At 41.5% G+C, this 16,936-nt stretch overlaps 2 protein-coding genes across 6 annotated transcripts in view; both read right to left on the bottom strand.

Annotated features, from left to right (window-relative positions):
* Positions 1-5,058, bottom strand: part of LOC127441956 (gap junction gamma-1 protein-like) — a 44,550-nt gene extending 39,492 nt beyond the window's left edge. Inside the window, exon 1 of one of the 3 annotated variants that reach the window (XM_051699565.1) lies at positions 1,190-5,058. The gene's annotated coding sequence lies outside the window, so the exon portion shown is untranslated. The remainder of the gene's footprint in view (positions 1-1,189) is intronic. The other 2 variants (XM_051699564.1, XM_051699563.1) reach the window with 2 other exon arrangements.
* The window catches only part of LOC127441950 (5-beta-cholestane-3-alpha,7-alpha-diol 12-alpha-hydroxylase-like), a 34,511-nt gene extending 18,288 nt beyond the window's left edge, over positions 1-16,223 (bottom strand). For 2 of the 3 annotated variants that reach the window (XM_051699548.1, XM_051699551.1), the window contains exons 1-2: positions 14,447-16,222; positions 12,356-12,424 (exon numbers count right to left, since the gene is read on the bottom strand). In XM_051699548.1, the coding sequence (XP_051555508.1) occupies positions 12,356-12,424; positions 14,447-15,899 (1,522 nt within the window). In that variant the 5' untranslated portion in view covers positions 15,900-16,222. Of the gene's footprint in view, positions 1-12,355; positions 12,425-14,446 lie in introns of all 3 variants that reach the window. The other variant, XM_051699550.1, reaches the window with a different exon arrangement.
* Between the last annotated feature and the right edge of the window lie 713 nt (positions 16,224-16,936).

Genomic DNA, 16,936 nt, shown 5'->3' on the forward strand with positions numbered 1-16,936 from the left:
CATACTTTACATTTTACGAAGACACAAGTGCCTTACCAACACAAAGCAATTTGCTCTCTCAAGTTGCTCTGGCAGTAACAAGCCTCAGTGTTTATTAGAGTTACCTTCACATGTCTGTGCCATTAAACTGAAACATGTCAACAATTTATCTACATTTAACTAATTTAATATTCAGATTGGTTCCCCGCCATGACAGTAGTTAAACTGAAAGAGAAAACTGACAGAAGAAGACAGTTTGCAACATGTTTTTGCATTGCAGTATGAATTGCAGTCTGACACATATCAGATAGCATTAAAACCTCAAATTGAGCTTGTGTAGCTAGAATCATTTCTGTTCATTCCTTTAAACTCTTAAATTATTACCAACATTACGCAAATTCATATTTGCCAGGGTCTCCTACAACCCCATGTGTATTGGTCAGTAAAGCAGTGTTAAACAATGCATCATTTGCTCACTTTTTTTTTTTTTTTTTTTTTTACTTTTGAACAGTATAGTTAGATCATTACAGTTTGCATAACCAAACTGTAAGTGGTGTTACATGTATTTCAACACATGACCTTCCACATTTGCAAGACAAATAAGCCCTTTTCAAATCCTCTGAGAATTGTATTGGAAAGTTGCTTACACTGATTTTTACACTTACTCTATTTGTGATAATGTGATGTGTGTCTGTGTGTCTGTTGATTGAAAGAAAAATAATAAAAGCACACATCCTGATGAATACTTGTATTGTGTGTATGGGCATGGGACAAACGTGCCTGAGATGATGACTGGATTGTTTTTGTCAGTTTGATTCTTCTCATGATCTTTGATAGCAGACTCAGCAGTCTGGGTAATTACATCTGTGCCTCACAATAGACCAAACATGCCAGAACTGACAAGTTTATGTTTCATGTAGGAATGACAGTCATGTCATATCACAGAAAAAAATTGGACTAGTTGCCTGTAAGGATGAGAAATTAACCTTAACCTAATGATACCAGAAAATTATCTAGATTTTTGCATTAAAATTAAGTAATTGACTTGATTATTTGACACTAGTCTACATAGAAAATGTTAAAAGCAAATAAAAACACAACTTCTAAAAAACTGAAATCATTATAGAATTCTCTTCCAAGGCACTTTGTGCACTGCACATGCAGTTCAAAACATGCCAACACTAACAAACTCACTAAACAGATCACGTACCTCTCCACATTGATGGCAGATTAGTATCTCCTTTCTATGTAGAAATAGCAGGGATGAATCGTGAAACCACAACCTCTGACTGTATGACCACAGCAGGACAAGTATTGACAATGGACAATTTTCCTCAAAAACTTTCACTACCAGGCAGTGACACTGTGAACACAATTGACCAATAGACCCCTTTGTTCTCCAGGCTATCCTACATGAGGATGCACTCTCGTGATTGTGTTGTTTTTTTACTGTGGTTTTTCTGGCCAGATTTAGTCGCTGCACAACTATCTCTGTTACATCTTGCAATCCCTTGAAGCCTAAGAATCTGTTCTAATGCTTAGAGGGGAACTGAACAACGATTATAAGACTGGTGGCATTGCATGAGCAATTTTAGATTGTTCAGTGAGGTCTCTTCTAATGGTCAATCTGTATGGTTTCTTTTAAATTATTAGACATATCATATACAGTAGTTTAACAAACAAGATTGAAAATGAATTTAAAGAAACACAACCAATACAAAGTAACAGCACATGATCAGAATGATCAAATGACACGTTGCACCAGGTTTGATAACAATAAACTTACATTGGTCACACAAAGCTAACGTTTGGCTTTAAAAGACATATACTGTATACGTATAGTGTATGTATAATATAGCGAAAGTCATATTGACTATTTTTACAGTACATTTATGTTGCCGTTTTATTTTATTTTATTTTATTTTTTATTCTGCAAATCTTCCTTTTGTGTTCCACAGAAGAATGTCAAATATGAGTAAATGATGACAGAATTACCATTCCTTTTAATAAATCTATTGCTTTAATAAACCTTAATAAGCCTGTACAAGATTATTGTTATTATTATTTATTTTTATATGTGCAAGTTGGAAAAATATAAAATTGTTGCCCAGGGATTGGAAACATATCAGACATAAAACATTAAATAATGCAAAGAGTGACTGAGAAATGTACTGTAAGTTTTAACATGAGGTGAATACTCTTTTAATTGCTAAACAACCGTCTGCCTGCATAGACTTACCCAATGCACATGGTTCCTTCCTGAAGTTTCTTGTCTCTTGAGCAAATAAGAAAACGTGTTTACATCCCCTTGAGATGACCAAGGAATGTAAACATGACATGTTTAAACTGTCTTGTAAAACTGATGCTATTACAGCACAACGTTGCATGTAAGGTCAAAATAAGTATTTTAATACAGGCAAATGTACCTAATCATGTACTTGGAAAAATTATAATTGTACATTTGAAAATAACCTCTTAATTTTCCCTGTCCAGTTCAAATATGTTTCTCTGTCCTAATCAAAACCCAGTATAGGGAGATATTATTGATAGCTAATCCCTCTGCTGAATCACAAAGTAAGCATGTACTTTTCAGAAATGTTGCTATGATTAGTAACATTAACTAGTAACATTAATTCTGTTCTGGGTGAATTTGACCTCAGCAAAAACGAATAGTTGAAAAATAAACAGAAACAGACAACTGGCTCGAGTGGATCTCTTCAGTGTATACAAATTTTATCATGGTGTGGTGACTTGACGTGGTTATGTGGCAGGACATGGAAACATGGTGAAACAAGGTGTGGGGCATGGCCTGGTGAGACAGTGTGTGGAGCATGAGACCAGGGCAGAGCCCATGGGGGGGTGGAGCCAAGAGGCTCGAGGGGCGGAGCCATGGAAGGCAGAGCCGTGAGAGGCTCGAGGGGCGAAACCATGGAGAACTGGATACCCAGAGAGTAGCCGAAGACTCGAAGGGCCAGGGTGGAGCCGGAGGCAGGGAGGACCAAGGCGGCGCCGGAGGCTCGGAGGAGCAAGGCAGAGCTGGGGGAATCGGAAGACTGAGGCGGAGCCATAAGGATGGAGGTCCCCAGTGGAGCTGAATGATCAGAGAGACGAGGCGTAGCCAGAGGATCAGAGAGCCAAGGCGGAGCTAGGTGACTGACAGACCAAGGAGGAGCTTGAGGGACGAGGGACCCCGGTAAAGCCGAGAGGCTGAAGGACCGCAGTGGAGCCGAGGGAACGCAGAGCCGAGGTGATATTGAGGGATCGACAGGCCAAGGCGGAGTCCAGGGCTCGGAGGGTCTAGGCGGAGTTGGAGGTTTGAAAGTTTTCCATGTCTGGGATATCTCAGAGGGCGATGATCGAGCTGGTGGCTTGGGGGGGAACCGGCTGATCAGGAGAACTCAGGGTGGGCACAAGGGTGGGAACCAATTCCAAATCAAATAGCCCAGTGAGAGATGGCTCTGGAACGGACGAGGTTTGCAACGCTGGCTGTGGGATGGACGAGGCTTGCAACGTTGGTTTGTTGGCCGTGGCAGACGTGGGCGTTGGCTCGTTGACCGTGGCAGGTTTGGTGTTGGCTCGTTGACCAGAGGTGAGCCTGAGACATTGCATGGAGCAGACTGAAGCTTGGCTGAGACATGGCATGGAGCAGGCTCAGGCATGGCTGTGACATGGCATGGAGCACACGGAGGATCCGGGACAGAAGGTGGTGCAAGCTCGGCGACCATGACGTGGAACTCTGGCTCGGCGGCCATGACATGGAACTCTGGCTCAGCGGCCACCTCCCCCTCAGTGAACGATGAACCACATATTAGTAGGGCATGGTCGATATACTGAGCCAGGCTGTGGGTACTCTGACCAAAAATATTAACTGTAATTTTCTATAAATGTTCATATATCCATATTTCTGTATGAGTTTACTAAAACTTTGCTTCCCTTGCAAGAAATATCTGTGGGTGGAGGCCACTTGAGTGTGTATCCCATATATAATGATGACCAATGGGTACTTCACCCCGCCTGCTTATGGAAAAGTAAATCTGGTAAATACTATAATATAGTGGGTTGGGAAGGAATCAACAACTGAAAGTGCCTAGCAACAAAATAATTCTAGTTTGGTATCTGAATCTAGGCACAGCTGGCACAAGAAAATTAGCATTTATAACAGGTAATAGCATTTAAGTATAATACAGTTTGGGCCATGTAAGACATTCAAATTTTTTATTTTTTAGCCATTCCAGTTTGTGTTTGAGATCATTGTCTTGCTTTAAAGGTGCACTGAGTTATTTTTTTCCCCATTAAAAAAGTTTGACTCCTAAAGACACTAATTGTAATTTTGCAATATATGTAGGAAATAATTACCACTCACATTAAAAATGAAGACTCCAGTCATATCAGTAACCTTATAAAAGCTGTTTTATTCTACATTGAGAGGGTCCGCACATGGGGGATGCCATGTTAGAATCACATGACCAGCTGAAATCTACTCGCTTAATCTCAGTAACCGTCCTATTATTTGACACTTTCATTTATTGATTAAAGTAATCATGGCTGACTGTGAATATTACATCTCTACAATGGCATCTGAAACTGAAAACTATTTTAAATGATGCTGCATCCAAGCTGCTAGGTGTCAGTGTAAGTCCAAGATGGCACAAAGACAAAAGTTACTGAGTGCACCTTTCAGAAGCATCGGTTTTAAGGAACAATTGTTTCAGAATCTATATTGTTTTATGCTCCACAAGGCTGCATTTGGTATTTTTCCTGAAACAGCTCAAAACATTTAGAAGAATATAAGATAATATAAGATATAAGAAGCCGTCACTGGTGGATAACATGACCTGCCAGTTCTTATAGGCAGATGTCAGTTTACTTGCCACTTCAGGAACCATTGACTTCTTTCACAGTTAAGAAAAAAAAATTATCTATTTTCAGTGGCAAGAAAAAGTATGTAAACCCTTTCGAATTACCTGCATTCCCCTTCTGTCACTCACTCGATGTTGTGTCGATGTGGTGACACTAGGGGTCGCCCTTGGGAGCCCCAAACACCTCAGATCTTTGAGAAAAGGCGAATGAGAATTGGCGAGTGGAATTTGCATGCCACTCCCCCTGACATGTGGTTATAAAAGGGGCTGGTTCACAACCACTCATTCAGATTTTTTCTTCGGAGCCGAGCGGTTGTGTGTCAGCAAGTCTTCCACTACTGGTCCATTCACCTCCCAAGAAGCGTTTGCTGTTGGATATACGGCGCATTCCAGCGGCTTTTCTCTCCTTCTCCACAGATCTGTGCAGATTACGCCAACTTCTTCCAGGGGAAAGCCACTCTAGCCGCCCCCCATGCCGTGCCTTCTACCTCCGGGTACGAGGCCGGCCCGGCTGGCGCTGGAGGCGATTTGGGGGCTTCAATGGGCGCGGCTCCGCTGGGTAAATCCCCACAGACCTCCCATTCCCCAGCATGCTCGTTTGCCCCCGGTGAGTTCCGAGAGGAGACTGCCAGGGCCGGCTTAGTGTCCCTTTCGGAGCTCCGGAGCAGGATGAGTGCTCGATCGCTGCATCAGAGAGCATAGAAGGCTGCCACCTTCGGGTCGGTCCGCCCAGTCTGAGGCTGATGGCGAGATGACCGCCATGCTTGCCCGGGCCACCGCGTGTGTCGGGTTGGAGTGGAACCTTCTACCCTCCCCTGAGCCCTCATGGCTAGATGATTGGTTCCTGGGTTCGGGACGCCGCTCACAGCCACGCCCCCCCGGTCCCTTTCTTCCCAGAAGTGCACGACAAGCTGACGAGGTTGTGGAGGGCACCTTTTCTGCCCGAAACTGACCTCCCAGCTCGTCTGCTCTCACCACCCTCGATGGCGGCCACGGGTCCCTCGGAGGGTAGGCGGAGGTCCCTCAGGTGAATAAGGCAGTTGCGGTGCACCTGTGCCTGCAAAGCGCAGCCACCTGGCGGGATCACCCAGCACTCCCTTCCAAGGCCTGTAGGACAATGTCGTCTCTGACGGCCAAAGCCTACAGCGCTGCTGGTCAGGCCGCCTCTGCCCTGCATGCCATGACCCTCCTGCAAGTACACCGGGCCATGGCACTAAAGGAACTGCACGTGGGTAGTCCTGAACCCAATGTGATGCAGGAGCCACGCTCGGTGGCCGACCTTGCCCTCCGGGCGACGAAGGTCACGGCGTGAGCACTCGGCAGGCAATGTCCACCCTCGTGGTCCAGGAAGGCCACCTGTGGCTGAATCTGGTCGAAATGAGGGATGCGGACAGGGTTCGCTTTCTCAATGCCCCCATCTCCCAGATCGGCCTATTCGGCGACACTGTCGAGGACTTCGCTCCTCGACGTGGCATCCCCTGCACCCTCCCGCCATGAGGCCCCACCCACAGGTACATTAAACGTGATCATCCCCTTAGTGCCCCTCGCCCGGAGCTTTGACGCATGGCTAGCGCTTTCCAACCCGTCGCGGTGGTTGGCCAGGATCATCCGACTCGGCTACATGTTTCAGTTCGTCTGGCATCCTCGTGGGCACTGGCCCATGGCACCTCTCTTGCAGACATTTGCAGGGCAGCGGGCTGGGCGACACACAATACCTTCACGAGATTTTACAATCTCCGGGTTGAGCTGGTTTCGTCCCGTGTTCTGTCAGGTACGAACAGGTAAGTTCAGGACTACGGACAGCTGGCTGGGTGTATCACTTGCTTACTGGGCCTTTCTCCTCCAAGGAGGTGAAGATGTGCGCTTCTTTTCCCATGCGAGTTCACGAACCCATGAACCCTGAATGTCCTTCCTCCCTAGCCCTGTGGCTCACGAATTCAGCGGAGGAATTCACAGCCGGAACCAGTACGTGTGCTAATATGCCCTTACTGAGGTAGGTGCTCCACAGGTGCCAGTTACTCCAGTAACCCCCTGTGATGTATTTTCCGCAGTACAGTCTCCCTGTCGGCAGACCTGCATCTCCCTTCGACAGAGCCCTCTCTGTCCCGGTCAGCGTGTTTGTAGAGCTAATCCCCTTTCAGGCAGGACCTACCACCGCGCCTCTACCATGTGCGGCTCTGAGCCCACATGACGTGCTTGCCACATGTTACCGCCCCTCCGGGAAGGATGTGGTCTCCGCGGGCTCTTTTCCCCCTGAAAGAATAGGATAGGAAAAGAATACCTTCCCCGGCGCATATATTGAGCGTTAAAATGGCTGAATATCGAATAACTGAATACTCTGTGGAGAGAAAACATAGAGAGAAAAGGCTGCGGCTGGCGCGGCCTGCTTCCATACTAGATACGCCCCCCCCCCCCCCCCCGGATGTGGGGAACTATACGACGTTTTTTGGGGTGTTGGGGGAGGCTACGTGCAGACCGGTGTACCTACTACTACGCACACAGCAGCTTGCTTGCACCTGCACCGGCAATCCACGTAACACGGTTCAGCTAGTTGTGGCATTTCGTATAGGGACCCCTGGTGTCACTACATCGACACAACGTCGAGTGAGTGACAGAAGGGAAACGTCTCGGTTACTTGTGTCCACCCTGCCACAACGCTGTACTACCCGCTGAAATGGCCAGGACCCTGTCTCGGCTCCTCAGCACAAAACCTGAATTGAGTGGTTGCGAGCCAGCTCCTTTTATACCCGTATGTCCGGGGGAGTGGCATGCAAATATCCACTCGCCAATTCTCATTGGCCTTTTCTCAAAGATCTGAGGTGTTTGGGGCTCCCAAGGGTGACCCCTAGTGTCGCTACATCAACAAAACGTCTCGTTCCCTCCATCAGGGAACGGAGGTTACGACAGTAACCGAGATGTTACTGCATAAGTATTCATTAATTTGGTCTCGTCTTCACCTAAGTCTCTAATAAAAGATAAACACAATCTGCCAATAATAATGAAAAACAAATCATTTCCAATGTACTTGTCAATACATGCATTGCTGAAGCAAGTAAATAAGAACCTAAGGAAACATTGTTACTCTATGCCCATGCGCTACACGGATGGGTTTCGCCATTGTGCACCGTCTCTGTGTTTACATACAGTATGTGTCCTCCCGTGAATGTCGCTGTTGGAGAATAGTGTGACAGATGCTGCAACTGGGCCCCAAAGCACATACTGTTCTTGCCTCTGATCAATTCAAGTTCACAATAAACTGTGGTGATCTATCCTGAATTGCTATAAATTTCCTTTTTTAATTGTTTTTTAAAATAAGCCTTTATACAGAGCTTACTCGCAATATACCTGGTCCATTTCTCCTTGTGTGATTAATTCCTAACTGGAAGAAAACTGCTGCTCATGGATCTATTCTTATGCATTAACATCTTTTTTAAGGAATTTCTTTGTGATCCCATCTTGAAGAAAACTCTCGTACACTTGTACCGGTTGTTGACAGGAGCAACAATTTCCTGCCAGTTTGCAGGAATTCGGAGCTCTACTCAGCCAGCCATGATGAGCAGCAGTTAGGAATTAATATCATACAATGAGAAATGGACCATGTAAACTGCAAGTAAGCTCCATATAAAGGTTGAACGTTAAGTGCTGAGAGAACTCAACCGCAAGCAGTCATTAAAGAATAAAAAATAATAAAAAATCCTTATTAAAAAAAAAATAAATAAATTAAATAAAATAAAATAAAATAAATAATAAAATAAAAACTGGGTGCGAAAAAACTACACAAAAGGCCCAGAATACAGCTGATAAAGGAAGTTTTACACGAGACGTGGTGGGCGGCAGGCTTTGCTTGCCGTTTCTTGTTTGTACAGGCGTTTTCCATTCGCACGAGAAGCGGTGTGAAACGTGCCAGTAGAAGTGCAACAATGCCCCCTACTGCTTCTGCTCAGATACCGGGTCTCTGAGGTGATTACTGTAAATATTGTATTAGTTTTCATGTTAGTTATTGCTCATAAATAAAATGGCACTTATTAACTAGAAATATTGTAATAATCAAATTTTTTTTAATCAATGTAATATTATATCAAGGTTAAATTGCTAAATAAATTATTGTAATTATTGATGACGTCTTGCCATCTGTCTCCACATTTGATGAATTCCACATTTTTTAATGACTGGAGAAACAGACTGCATTGCTTTATGTTTCTATTGCCAAACTGATATAGTATAAATAACATCACATCAATCATTAAAACGGGAGGGCTACAAATGAACATTCAAAATCCACAAAACACTCTGCTAATAAACCACGTGAGAAATTGTATTTTCTGTTTATCTAAAGTTGTTGTTTCAGACACCTGCAGCAGAAGGGAACATTTAAGTAGATGGACCATGGTCCATTTGCATATATCGCACAGTCATCTGTCTTCCGAACATAAACCATGCAAGTATCCGTAGCCTATTTTCACTTGGTTCACCGACTCGGCTGTTTTCTTATTTATATATCTATAAACGCTTAAACAAACGTTATATAGCTCAGGAAATTCAGCAACAGTGAGTTTATTCTTCTCCATTTTGTGTTTGACCATATAAAAGTTAAATGTCATTTGATTGGTTGTGAATAAAGTCAGCTCTGATTGGTCAGTGACAAGCAGCAGCCGCGTAGAGATAAAAATGTTTTTATCTTGCGCGGTGTGTGCCGCAAGCAGTCATGCACAACAAATCGGCTCGTGAACGAGCTTAGAAAGTGGCGCCGCTTCGACTGCGCCTCCGTTTTGCCACCTGCCGCATCTCTCTCAGAGAAAATGAATAGGGAACGCACTGTGACCATGTCCCGCGTAGAACCGCTTTAAGGCAGGACACTCAAAATACCCATGAGAGGGTAAAACAAGAAAGAAAAGAGACTAGACAAGAAACAAAGAGAACAAAACAGAAAACACTAGAACTAGACTAAAAATAAATCCGATAATACTGCCAAAAAAATTAACCAATGATACCGACAGGAGAACTTGATGGAACAATGTACAGGACAGGAATGAACCAGTACAGGACAAGATGCCTCACAAAGCTGGTTTCAGTGGCTACCTAGGTTAGTTTGAGTATAGTTTGAGCAAAATCTGTTATTTTGGTCTCAAGAAAGCAGGTCTTTTTTTTTTTTTTTTAACTGTGTTTATCGTCATGGTAACTTACACAACACCGCTAACCTGTTCCAGAGCAGGTTTTAGTCTGGGTTGCAGATTGCAAACAGATGCTGAACCAATGAGCTGTGAGTAAAGTGACATCTCTGACACACTAGCCTAGTTTCCATCCACTTTTCGCACTATTTTGTTATTGACAAAGTGAAATTTGCCGTCTTCTGCCTGTTTCCATTCAAATTGCCTTTTATCGATAAAAATGGTGTGCATGATGACGTCATGCCTAAAAAAAGACTTTGTCGCATAAGTTTTGGTTTAGTGCAAAAGAAATCTGCCCTGAAGCCGTTTCCATACAGAAATGTGTGTTTATCACTAATTCACCTCCCAGATGTCCTTAATTTTTTTTCCCTCCGAAGTTTTGGTAAAATGAGGAGAGTATTGAGACAATTCATTGAAATTAGCCAGCTTACTGTTATTTTAATTTCACAAATAAAACCAATCAGAAGACGAGGAAATGCAATCAAAAGGGAACAGTTGCCCTTCTGATAGGACTGTAATATTGGTCCTGATGTTGCACCTATCGCAGGTTGCCACCGGTTCCGACCCAAAAGTGAATCGTCATGGTCCTGGTCAATCTGGCAACCTGCACCAAGTAGTGGGGGAAACTTTCAGTCTTAGTATAAGGACCATCAATCGATGTGTATATGCTGTGTGCACAACTATTAAAGAAAAAAATGCGGTGTAATATCAGGGTTTACATAAGATACATTCCTGATATTCAACAGGCTATTTTGAACAATCATCTAAAGCATCGCCATCACAACTGCATTATGTCCCGCATATTTGTCCAGCAACTTTTAACGACCAACTGAACTTGATAGTCATCTAAAATTAATTTAATGTCATAATACAATTTACATTTTCTGAAGAAGCTCAGCAAATGTGATCCAAGGTAATGAGGGTTAGATTTAAAATATTTAAATGTTTTAAAATGTTCAAAAGCTTGTTTTCTGAAAGTGAACTCAGCACTGGACAAATAGTTCTGATAGTTTATAGTCCTGAAAAAAGTGTAGAACATTCTGAGAATGTCGCCTACAGAACAGCGTAAGGCTAATTTAAGTTTGTGTAAAGAAAAGGCAAGTATATAGGTCTATTCGTTTGGTAATTAATTTTTTTTAATTTAATGCTTTTTTTCGCTTGGTAATTTATTTTATTTAATACAGGGAAATGTGTTGCCATTTTTTCAAAAGTAAGCTAAACAATAATTTAATAGAATTGGGCTCTATCTTAGTGTTTCAAAAAAGCACACTGAAGCATTTCTCCTAGTATTGTGTATTTATTTTTACTGCCATCTATTATTTTGAATGGTTTGGAAAAGCAACTTTAATAAATAAATGGATGTGATTAAATTAATCACAAACAATGGCCATTAATTTGTTCTCCGTGCACTTGTCGATGTGCATGATACGAGATATTTGTGTTGGCACTCCTGGAAGTGTCATGTTTGCAGCATCGGATCTGTGCAGGAATGCCGTTCAGATCAATCCATAATCATGTACAATAAATTGGCTTTCAAGGCTAATGATTGGGGCAAATTCTGTCATGTGACACTACATTTTTGCATTAATGCCAATTTTCTCAACAAAAAGTGTTTCCAAACCAGTTTTTCGCAACATTTGAAGTATCGACATAGAGTTTAACGGAAAAATATGTCGACACTTGTGAAATTTTAGCGATAATTTGCGTTTCCATCAGCTTAATTTTGATGCGCTAAAACTTTTTTCGCAAAAACTCCTTGGATGGAAACGTAGTTACTGAAGTCATTACCCTTCAAATAAAAGCAGGCTTGATAGAGAAATATATGAAATATATTAGGCCTATATATTTATGTTATAAGATTATTTGAGATGTCCTGCAGTTTCTTGTATCTTTTGAGCAGCACATTAAAACGTATTATTATGTTTCTTTGCATTTGTTTACACACTCTACCTTTTTGCAGAGCGTGATGCTAAGAACTTCAGTCAAAAAAGGAGTCAGCAGGGCATGATTCAGTGCATGTACCAAGCAGGAAGGAGAACCCAGGGAGTTGCTGGCAGGACTAACCAGAGGGATTGACTCTGGGTCAAGAGCGGATTTGAGTGACTCCAGCCTGGGGAAGCAGGTGGGACAAACCAAGGGAGTGCCGGTCTAGCAGAAGGGTAGGGAGCAGACCAAGCAGACCAAGAGGAAGTACTAGCAAGGCTGACCAGGAGGTGCCAGCGCAGTAGGAAGGGAGGGTGGGAGGGGGAGGGTTGGAGCGAATAAGATTTCCTATAACTAAATAAGTTTGTACGTTTAACAGATGGTAAAATATAAAATTGCTGCCCCGGGGATTGAAGACATACGTACCAAACGTCTGCCTGCATAGAGTGACCCAACGCTTACGGTTCCTTCCTGCAGTTTCAGTGCCACCCAATCCTTTGAGAAGGCCATGGAATGTAAACACAACATTAAACTGTAAATCTTTTTTATACTTATTGCAGCATAAAATTACAAGCAAGGTTACTGTTCCCTGTCCAGTTCTTTAATTATGTTTCTCTGTTCCAGGGGTGTCAGTTTGTTTTTAAAAATGGTGAGGAACTCATGAATATTAATAAGGTTATGTGCAAATAATGTAAAATAATCTTTTACTGTTTTGATGAATATTCATTTTTGATGACCAAATCAAGCACTCCAATAAATATTTCACAAAATTGATTTTGATAACTTGATCATACCTCAAACACTGTCATTACTGGGATTTGTTAGTCAGTGGAATAATATATAGATCAGAGAGCTTTAGCCAGAATGACTGATTGGTCTCATGATAAAGTTTTCACCTCTAGTACAAGGAGTTCCGACTTCTAATCCACCCTCATATAACTTATAAATATGTCCCACCGATCCACCCGTAAATAAAGCCTTTGCTCTGTCCTAATCAAAACCCAGTATGGAGATATTACTGGTAGCTTATCCCTGTGCTGAATCACAAAGTAGGCTATACTTTTCATTAACGTGGCTGCTATCCACTTTAGTAACATTATTTCTGTTTTGGGTGAATTTGACCCCAAGCAAAACAATTTTTAATAAAGACAACTGGCCAGAGTGGATATCTATTGTGTGTACACCAATCTGAAAATCTTATCATGTGAAAATTCATTAAATTTATTAACGCTTTATGTCTCTCAGACCACAAATGTAGGATGTTTGAAGTGTGTTAAACTGAAATTTTGTTTATAAGTAGTTCTCATTAGATTTAGTATTAACCTAAAACTTCAATGTTAAGTATATTTTTGAGGTGTTAAAATAGCCTTGGGGTTATTTTATCTCAGACACCAAACGGAACATGATGGACAGACTGAGTTGAGTTATAAACCTTTATCTTCAGGCTTGGACAAATGATACATTATTGTAGTAGAATTTTTTCAAATCTTATTCATTTACAGACAAACATATTGCATGGTAATTTAGGACTTCCACACTGACTCTGCTTCCATGTCATGGAAATATACTGTATTACAGAGTTCCTTGGCACAAAGTTTTAGCACAAATTTTCCTTTAATAATATCTGCATGAAACCTGGGGCATTTTAGTTTGCTTAGACAAGTTCCCAAATAAATGTGCAGTTAGTGCTTATAATTGCTGGGCAACATGTGTTTTCTTGCCAAATCAATATCGTTAATAAAATATGTATCTCTCTATTGCAAATATTTGGTTATGCTTATCAAAGTAGGCCTACAAAAAGTTTCAGCATGCTACTTAGATAACACAGCTTTTGGGAAATGTGTTGAAGAGATTAAGTACTACTTGCGTTTGACCCACTTTCTCCTTAGTGCTTTGAGAAACACGGCCCTGTTTTGGGAAAAAAGCTTGTAGTATGTATGACAGGATGTTCTAACTTTTCCTTTTATACAGTGCTCTAATTTTATACCATGCTCTGCTCAGTTATAAAAAAAAATGATGAAAGACGGGGAGTTTAATTAATGCTTTTATTTTATAATGTATGTGAGATACTTAAAAAAATAATAATAATAATAATAATAATCTTATATAACACATGGGCAATCTGCATAATACATAAGATATTTAAAAAAATACGATAATCCTGCACAGTATTTCCGTTTGTATAAATATCACGTTCTTAACAGTGTTATTGTCTGACATCTGTTCTAGCATGGGTAAAGTCCTTTCATAACACAGTAAACACACACACTCATGGTCTCTGTGAGATATTAACACTAACTTTTTTCCAGAACCACTTCAAATGCACAGGAAATAAAGGCACATTTCAGTTTCAAAGCAAGCTTTCATAAGTGCAGTTGCCTGATAATAAGTATATTGTTCAAACTTGTGGAATTTGAGTTTATAAATTAATAACAGTCTAAAATTTTAGTCTGTATCTAAACTGAATTTCTTTGGTTGGATGCATGGAGCCAAAGCCCCATCGTTTGATATCAATACCTGGAATCTCTTCATGCGGGTTTTTCAGCTCAAAGTCAAAGTAGGTCAGCATGAGAAAGACAAACTGCTTTAGCTCATTGGTGGCGAAGAATCTTCCTGGACACATGGTGGTTCCAGCACCCCACGGCATGTTGTAATACTTGAGTTTCTTTCCAGCCTTGTAGAAATCAGTCTTTTTGCTTCCATCTGGTGTGAGAAAACGGTCATACTTGAAAGTGAGGGGATCCGGGTACACCTCTGGGTCCACCTGAACAGCAGTGTAGGGGAAAACCGCCACCCTGTCACCCTTGCGGATGTCGTACTGTTGTCCATTGGCCATGTTGATGGTCATATCCTGCAGAACAGCTCTGGTAAGGACAGGTGCAGCCATAAGACGGAGGGTCTCCTCCACTGCACTGTCTAGGACAGGCGTTTTTAGGAGCATGTCTCTGGTCAGGTCAATTAGTGGCCCACCAGGCTTTACCTCCTGCCCGGTTTCTCTGAGAACCTCCTCAACTTCCTTCTTGACAGCTGCCATTGCATCAGGGTGCTTCATGAGATACAAGAGAAGCCAGAAGGCTGCAGGACCCGTGTTTCCTTGAGATGCCCAGAGAAGTAGAAACATGTACCGATCCCGCATAAACTCTTGCACGCCCTTCTCAGCCCTGGCCTGTTGCTGTTCTTGCACCCAGCCGCTGATGTTGTCCCTGGAGCTCATTTTCTGCACCGAGAGCATATTCCAGAAAAGCTTCTTCAAACGTTCTGCTTCTATCTTCTCGCCAGGGCTCTGGATCCCATAAGCCAGATTGGGGAAGAGCTGGTCATACTTTCTGAACTCCCAGAAAAGTTCCTCTGAGTGTTGCCTGTCAATTTCCTTAGCTTCTTCTGAAGACCCTGTACTCTTGGGAGACTCATTACCAAAAAGCGCCAGGTAGCCAGCACGGAAGACAATGTTGTAGCTGTAAGCAAACAGTCCAGTTTCTTGCCAAGCCTTGTCATTCCCAGATACAACACTATGGAGCATCAAGTTCTGAAGATTGTTCATCATGGCCTGAGTCATGACAACCAGACCATCTCCCATGAGATATTTTGTGCTTGAAGATTGGAGTAACTTGTGCATGCTTTCCATGGAATGATAGCCAAAAACTCTTGCAACCAGTTGCTCTGCAAACTTGGTAAAGTCTAGTTTTGTTCTTGCCTCTTTGACCACAGCACCAAAAGAGAGTGGGTCTGTAATGAAAGTGAAATAAAACCCACCCAGCTGTACTGTGAAAATATCTCCATGCTTTTCCTTCATTCTCTGCAGGAATTTTGCAGTGTCCTTTCTGAATTCCAGTATATGGCCAAGCCAGGGAATAAGACCTTTATCCAGAGGGGGTTCTCTAGTGCGTCGGCAGCGAAAAACCCCCAGAAGGTAAAGACCACCTATGACAGAGATGAATAGAGCGAGCAGCATTTGAATGAGGTAACCCATGTTCTTCTTTTGCTGTTTTCCAGGCAGCACTCTGCTCTGTTTTTAATTACTCGTTTTTGGCAGCTGTGTTATTTCCTTCCCAAGTAGTCATTACAGGTCACATGACTCACTTCTTTTCAGTTCCTGTTGTGCAGTTCCAGGAAACAACTCAAATATGGTCAAATATAAACAAGTGAATATTACAATATTGCGTTTGTGTTTACAGTAGTGTCAAGTTATCATTTTAGACAAGTGTTGTAGGCAGAATTTTCTATGTATTACCTTTTTTGTACCTTAACATCAGTTGAAAGCATTCCAAAAAAGTTATGTGACTTTATCTTATTACAAAAAAGCAATAATTAAATTAAATGTTCTGCTTGTAAGTCACATACTTAAATCATGTAACATTTTTAGTGCAGAATATTTTTAACAAATTGTTTTAGATTGTGATTTTTATAATAAATAAAATACATTTAATAAAGTATTTATTGATTTTCATAACCTGCTTGTGTCATTTTATATTTATATTACATGTATGTGTGGGTATAAAAAATGAATTGGGCTAATCTGTTATTACCCCGTTAAGCATAAATTTCAAAGTTTATATTTACTGTATATTTTGCTGAGTGAGGGACAATGTCTAAAATAAAATCTCCAACAGAAAGTTTTCATAAAAATTACTCAAGGCAAAAATACATAACTTCTTTGTTGGATCATTTCATCAGATTTATATTTTTCTACTTAAAATCCAACCCTGCATTTTCAGGTCAAGCAAGATTTATGCCAGTCCTTCAAAACTAATAAAAAATTAAATTAAAGAAACATTTTAAACTAAGAATATTTACGTTTAAAAATTTTCTATATGGCAGTGTCACTAGTCAAATAACTGATAGTGATTTGAATGCAGTAAATGCTCATGTCAATCTAGAAGGGAAAGGATCAAGGCTATTCTTATCATCTGCACATGTGGCACAAGAAAATTTGAAACTTTAACAGGTAATAGCATTTAAGAATTATACAATTTAGGCCATTGTAAGACATTCACTTCTTTGTTTTTT

Source organism: Myxocyprinus asiaticus, chromosome 6, assembly GCF_019703515.2.
Source record: "Myxocyprinus asiaticus isolate MX2 ecotype Aquarium Trade chromosome 6, UBuf_Myxa_2, whole genome shotgun sequence".
NCBI lineage: Eukaryota > Metazoa > Chordata > Actinopteri > Cypriniformes > Catostomidae > Myxocyprinus > Myxocyprinus asiaticus.